This window comes from Dipodomys spectabilis, unplaced genomic scaffold, assembly GCF_019054845.1.
Source record: "Dipodomys spectabilis isolate Male_0828 unplaced genomic scaffold, ASM1905484v1 ptg000197l, whole genome shotgun sequence".
Lineage (NCBI taxonomy): Eukaryota > Metazoa > Chordata > Mammalia > Rodentia > Heteromyidae > Dipodomys > Dipodomys spectabilis.
The window spans coordinates 5,450,001-5,457,500 of NW_024870874.1; the positions used below are offsets into that span (position 1 = coordinate 5,450,001).

The 7,500-nt window shown below is 36.9% G+C and overlaps 1 protein-coding gene across 8 annotated transcripts in view; it reads left to right on the plus strand.

Moving 5' to 3' along the window:
* The window catches only part of Foxp2 (forkhead box P2), a 266,192-nt gene that overhangs the window by 217,499 nt on the left and 41,193 nt on the right, over window positions 1–7,500 (plus strand). For all 8 annotated transcript variants that reach the window (XM_042695930.1, XM_042695935.1, XM_042695934.1 and 5 more), the window contains 3 exons: window positions 1,113–1,200; window positions 2,768–2,851; window positions 7,039–7,240. In XM_042695930.1, coding sequence (XP_042551864.1) covers window positions 1,113–1,200; window positions 2,768–2,851; window positions 7,039–7,240 — 374 coding nt within the window. The remainder of the gene's footprint in view (window positions 1–1,112; window positions 1,201–2,767; window positions 2,852–7,038; window positions 7,241–7,500) is intronic.

Consider the following 7,500-nt stretch of genomic DNA (forward strand, 5'->3'; position numbering starts at 1 on the left):
GCTGGCTTTGAACCATAATCCTCAGCTCTCAGCCTTCTAAGTAGCTAGGATATAGATGTGAGCCACTGATGCCCAATGAAGATAATTTTTTGGATTTTGAAAGCCATCAAATGAATTATGCATTACAAATTACAATGTACATATTATTTGGATATTTTCAAGTTCATTAGAAATACTGCTCTACTAAATTGTTGTACTATTCAATAGAAATTTCTTCATATATTGTCTAACAATGGTGATAAACTAATATATAATAAGAACTAGAGTAGGAGTGTTTTAATGATCCATCCTTCTTTACTTTTATTTTTATTTTTTATTTATTTTTATTTTTTGTCAGTCGTGGGGCTTGAACCCCCAGGTTCAATTCGTGGGGCCAGGGCGCTGTACCTCAGCTCCTCAGCTCAAGGCTAGTGAGTGCTCTACCACTTGAGCCACAGTGCCACTTCCGGTTTTCTGAGTGGTTTATTGGAGATAAGAGTCTCAGGGATTTTTCCTTCCCGGGCTGCCTTTGAACCATGATCCCCAGATCTCAGCCTTCTGAGTAGCTAGGATTACAGGCATGAGCCACCAGCACCTGGCTCCATGAGACTCTTATCTCCAATAAACCACCAGAAAACTGAAAGTGGAAGTATGGTTCAAGTGGGAGAGCTCTAGCCTTGAGCTGAAGAGTTGAGGTACAGTGCCCAGGCCCAGAGTTCAAGCCCCACGACCAACAAAAAACAAACAAACAAAAAATAAACATAGGAACAACATCATTTTTCAAAGAAAAATGGAATAGAGAATTACCTTTGTTCTCTTTAGAATTACTTTTGGTTCCTATATGATATCCTTTTAAGACATTTTAGTAATGTATGAAATGCATCTTGTAGTTTATATTATTTGGGGAAATATGATATATTTAGAAATGACCAATGACATTTTTAGCCCTTTATATTACATGAATAAGTTTCACCAAACATTCAAGCATGAATAACTTTGCTTCTGTACCAATTCAAGGTGAACTCACAGGAACCTGTGAATTCAATGTAGTGCTATTTAAATGGACCACATGCCATGAGACAGGCATTAGTGATATTAATTAATGTCTTGCTTTGTGTCTTGTGTTTGTGTAGGCACCTTAACAATGAGCATGCATTGGATGACCGAAGCACTGCCCAGTGTCGAGTGCAAATGCAGGTGGTGCAGCAGTTAGAAATCCAGGTTTGTCAAATATTCACTCAGTGAACTCCATTGCCAGATTCCGGCCTACGTGGAGCAGATGCTCAGGCTTTCAGGCCACAGTGCGTTATCTTGGAAACACAACGTCTGATTGAGATACATGGAACTTTAGTTGCTTTAACAATAGCAGTGATTGATAACTTGGGGGAAGATTGATATAGTTTGATGTGCTATTGCACTTAGACTGTATCATCTACATTTGGATACTGTTCAGGCTATAATAATTTTCCATTGTTTGTAGTGTAAGTTCTACCAAAACCCCAATAAGATAAAATTTTATGGAAGATGGTTTGTATCTGAGTTAACCTTGATTCCCCCATAAAAGTTATTAAGACCAGTCTTAGTCATAGCATGTCTATTACAGCCTAATACTAGTCTATAACTTGCAAGAGTTCTCAGTATTTGCCTTTAACTACAGTAATGGATAGTAATGTGTTTTTCACAGATGACAATATATGTGAGGAAAGATGCTGCTCTTTTAAGTTTTTAAAAATGCCATTATTATTCAAATAGAATTTGGCCCCAAACTAAACAGATTTCAAAAAACTGATCAGAAAGCATAAAAATCACCCGAAGTTATGTTTTACAAATTCTTTAAACCTTTCTGCTAACATTTCATCTTATTGAGATTATATTTCTCAAGCTAAAACTTTCTTTGGTTTAATTAAGCATAGGATCTTTTTTCACACTTTTGTCTTCGATTTGCCTCAATCTCATTGGGCTGCTGCTTTATATCAAAGAAGAACCAAAATTATGTTGAGTTGTAAAGTGATCAAGTACACAGGGGTAAAAAAAAAAAGCATCATCCCTTGCTGTCATGTGGAAAGCATTTTGGGAAACTTGTTTACTATGTCTAAAAGGTAGATTAAAACATAAGTATTCAACTGATGAGGCAGTTTGCCGTGTGACCAATTATGCCTCTCAGATTCTTTTTTTTTTTTTTTTCATCTGACTGATGGAAAAGTAAGGTCCGTCAGTTGTAATGAGAGCCAGTACAAGTGTAGATTCCGACTCCGTGGCAGAGTTCAGTGTTTCACACTGCCTGGTCTCTGTCACTCTATTGAATTAGATTGATGATAGCAGATTGCAGGGGGCACTATCTGGACCTCAGTGGGAATGCATGAAGTGTGTAGACAATCCTGGCAGGCACTTCGCTTTGAGAACCCTTCACCCCTTCACAGCTGCTGGCACTAGTCCATTGCTAACAGTGTCCATAGGACTTTAAAGAGACACCATGGGCCTTCTAATTTATGGTTTCGGTAACTTGTTACTGTCGAGGCAACTGTGACCTCAATTCTCTTATTGACAAAAAGATGAAGTGTTATTTGTTTTCTCTGACCTTTTAACATAAGGAAAGCTATAAAAGTTTTTCACCCCCACTCCGTAGCTAAAGTTACATTTCCTCCCAGCGAAAGTTCCTACTGACACAGACTTTTTATATGCAGGAATCATTACTCTGAGACAAGCTCGATGATAAGATGTATCACTGTGATAAAATAGCTGTATCAGTCATTTCTAAAATGCTTCTGATCTCACTCTTTCTTAACAGCTTTCTAAAGAACGCGAACGTCTTCAAGCAATGATGACCCACTTGCACATGCGACCCTCAGAGCCCAAACCATCTCCCAAACCTGTAAGTGCATATTGCTTTATAAACAGTAAATAGCTCTACCAATGTAACAGACTAAGAAAATGAACAATTTAGTGACAGTTAGAAAACAATGAGTGTGATGAAAAATATGGCAATAAAATGAAAGTAAAATGCAATCGCTTGTCAAATTGTATGTTTCTTTTAAAGTAATGCTATCTTTTACAAAATCTATCCAATCTATACCATGGGTGACACTAAACAAAGTACACCTATCAGTGCACAAATCACCGCCTTGAGGCTGAAGCCAGGGAGAATATCTTTCTGTGATAGGTTTACAGATATTAAAAGGAAACCCACTTTGAGCCACCTGAAAGGCAGTAACACTACCAATCACAAATAGAAAGGTATGTGGTATCTGACAGAAGACTGAGATCAATCATAAGATACAGATAAATAGATTTTTTTTATCAAATACTTTGTCAAAAGTAGCAGAGTATTTTTATAGCCAATTTCGTCCTATTTCTTCAGTTGTTATGTCAGTTAAGATGTATTTTCACATATTGATAGGTTTTACTATATATTACAACATAATGCTAATTTAGAGAGCTTTTTACCAGGGAAAATGGGTGATCATAGAAAATAAAAACTGCAGTTTCTCTGAAACATACATAAGACGTAAGCGCAACCTGATAATGTAGTCAGATATACAGGCTATGAAAAAAGGAAAGAATGTACTGTGTTATCTCACCGAGCTGATGTTTGCACAGAAACTTAGAGTAATCAAGTTGGGTAACTCTAGTTTAATGAAAGTTTGTGGGATACTTTTCAATAAAGTCTCATATAGCCTAATGATTAGTGATTGTCAGCCTGGCTTCTCTCTCTATTTCTTTTCAAGGAACATTTGATTTTGTACTGGGAACGTAATGGAAAGCAGAGCATGTTGTCAGATTTTCTCCTGGTATCTTGATATTGCTGGCCAATTCATATTATTCAGAATTTGCCTTTTTTTGCATAGAGACTCTATTTATTTAACCTCTGCTAGGGTATTTATTTCAAGATATTAGAGTTTTTTTCCTTTGTTCTATATTTAAGTGTAGGGTACTGTAAACATATTTTTAATGGAAAGAGACATATATCTTTTTGAGCTTGATATACAACATTATAACTCTAGAAAGTCTGTATGTATAATTTTAAAAATAAACTTCTGAGAATCTTTTTGATCTGGTATATATGACTTTCCTTTTCATGAGAATTATTATTTTTTGCTTCTATAGTATAATGTAGATAATCACAAGACAGAATAATTGTCTCATAAATCCATCAGGAATCTGCAGCTTGTTCTTTTCCAATTAATTATTCAATCAGTAAATTTTTTAAAACTCCAGCAGCATGGTTACATCTACACTAATAAAGAATTTTCAGCCTATAATCCAAAACAGAACCTGAATGAATAATGTAATTGAAGTATTACATTACATAAACCACACATGAAAGAATTGCTAATTGCGTTTGATGGTGGGCAATTAATACAGAATCTTAGATGAGCGATTTAAAATGAAACCACAGTTTAAAGTTCCCTTTGGAAATAGTGATATCTGAAGTGAGGAAACTATAGTACTGGCCTCAAATTGGTTTGAAAGAAGAGTGGTCAATACTCATACCCCTCAAAAAGACCCTAAAATTTATACACTGTACAAAAGAAGCTTCAAAATTGATATGATAGTAGAGATTTATGGTCTCATGTGCAGTGGCTCAGTTGAGACGGCCCACACATTTGATAAATATTAATAGCATGAATTTATTACCAAGGAGAAATGAGCTCTGTTGGTTCATCACTGCACCCTTAACAGCTATCAGTACATGAACACAAGGTGCAACCGCACTGTCTATTATATGACCCCATTTACTCTCTGAATGGTACTTCATTAAATGGTACCTTTTGGCCATGCTATGGATGGATGAAAATCAAAGTTATCAAGGCTGCGAGTCCTGAATAATGAGTTTCACCCAACCTTGACTATATTCAGATGAGCCGAGGTAGCTAAGTGCTCATCCTGGCTTTTACATGCTTCCCTTTAGTTAATAATAAATTCTATTTTATCAGTTTGTGATTGCACGCCTACAAACATGGTATGCTTATTATGGCAGGATGCAGAATAAGTTACCGTAATGTTGTAAACTTGAGTAGTTTGTATAGAAAAGATGTACATCTCTTGGTTTGATAACTTTTAATGTGTTCATAAAATGTAGAGTCCCACTGAGTATTCATCAAGCTAGATATTTCATTGATCTGCAATTTGGCTTTTTTTTCCCCCTTTGCATATCTCATTTTATGCTTCCTTACAGCGAATAAAAGTGAATTCTAAAACTGAAGGTGTAACCATCCCGCTGAGGTTTTAGTTTTAATTTTTTTTTTGTTTTCATGTATGTGGAAGTTTTTTTTTTTTCTTTTCATGTTTCTAACATACAGATATGTAGCCCTGATGATAGGGTCTAAGTATAGCATTCTCAACTATGAATATGTTGGTTCTGGTGTTATTTTGTAACATCATTTGAAACATCTCTCCCAGATGCATGTGCATCTTTCTGCATTTCTCCAACTAAGCAGAAGCACTCTGGCACATCCTAAGGAAGCTTACACCAGTGGCTTTGTAAATGCATTAACTACAGCGTTTAGTAGCATTATCTCAGCTTTTATTTATGTACGTAACAAAGAATTCCCAACCCAGTCTGCTGGCTTAGGCTAGGAACAGAATAACAGTTTGTGGTTTATTGGGAACAGATGCACTTGGGGATGCCTTCAGGGTGTCAGTCGTTATTATTAGACTGCTAATGTGCTTCTTCTGGCTGCTGCCCAAGAAAGAAGAACAATTAGCTGGCATATGTTAATTTTTGTTTCCCTAACAAATCTCTCTACTGACTAAATGTGTAAAACAAATCCACAAAGAAAGATCAATCAATGCTGTACACATCATTTTCTCCCCATTAAAAAAAGGTTTATCTTAAGAAGTGTATTTGGGATTTAAAAAGGCAGGTGTTACTAAATTATACACAAAAGCTTGAATATTCTCTAATTTAGCCACTCAGCAGTTACTTTATAAAGCAGCAGAAAGATTAAGATTTGTCTTCTTGCTTGGATATACAGATGACTGTATGAAATCAACAGGACCATAGCTTATGTCTTACAAGTACCATTTCAATAGACACATATATGGGAGAAATCTTATGTGCTGCCCTGAGTAAAGGTTTTGCTAATGGGATGCTATTTATGACAAAAGATGTGTGGTAAATATGACAGAGGTGGGATGAGCTTTTTGATAATGAAGAAGGGGGCCTTTCTGAGGGAGGATGGAAGGGCATACTGTTAAACAGCCTGCATACATTCTCACCTTTTTTTTTTTCTTTTCTCTACCCTGACACCCACTTTCCAGGGTACATCAGCATTAAGTGACACTGTAATCATAAATTGAAAATGATACTTCCAGAGGAATTGGCAAACTTGACATTTCATTATATTTGTTAACACATGCCACAAATGATTGTTAGTGAGGAAATTCCATTTCCCTCTCTCCATCTCCAATCAGATTTAATTTGAAAATTTTCAGCCTCCTCCGGCTAATTTGCAATTAAGACAATTTTGTTTGAATATGTAGTAATGTCATTACCATTCCACCAAATTAGCAAGGAGACTAAAGGTCAGTGTAAAATTTTCCAGCTGGCTGGAGCCTCTCAGCTGAGATTTGGGACTATGGAAAAAAAAATTTCTGGCAGCAACAGAATAGCAACTTACTTTAAGTCGTATTGGTTTAAACAACACACACACACACACACACACACACACACACACACACACACACACTGCATTCTTCATTATTCTTGTTGTTGTTGCTTCACTTGGGGCTAGACCTGTTTAACAACAGGGGCAGTCAATAATCAGCAATTGGCTTTTATTTAAGGAAATAGACTGTCGCTGAAGTCTGGTAGGACAAGAAGGAGTTAGTCCTAAGTAACATTGCAGTAGATTATTAGATAACCTCTAACAGCATCCTCTAATTAGAGTTCTTATGATACAATTTCATCCTGTAATTAGTTGAGATTGGCTGCTTCCTTTTGCAGCTTATTAGTGGCAACACAGCTGTAGAAGTGAATCTACTCTCATTTGTCAAACCTTTTTAAGTCTTTTTCTCTTGTCTCTACCTTTTTCCTGCCCTTCTCTTGGGTCTTTGCAGCTAAATCTGGTGTCTAGTGTTACCATGTCGAAGAACATGTTGGAGACATCCCCACAGAGCTTACCTCAAACCCCTACCACACCAACGGCCCCAGTCACCCCGATTACCCAGGGACCCTCAGTAATCACCCCAGCCAGTGTGCCCAATGTGGGAGCCATACGAAGGCGACATTCAGACAAATACAACATTCCCATGTCATCAGGTAGGCAATGACTGTTCAGTAGAACTCTTACTTGGGGAGAGGAAAAGTGGAGCTGAAGCAACTGTACATGAGCGGTTCCAGAGCACATGGGAACTCAAGTCATGATTTATGGAGTGATAATTGTTTTATTCCTGGTAAATGTGGATTGGGGGTAGGGGGACAATTCCCTAAGCACATCATGATGAATTGTTCTGAACGGTTGTTCAGGAAAGAAAGCTCTCCCCATTAGACACATTGAGAGATTGTGTTGTCAGGATAGC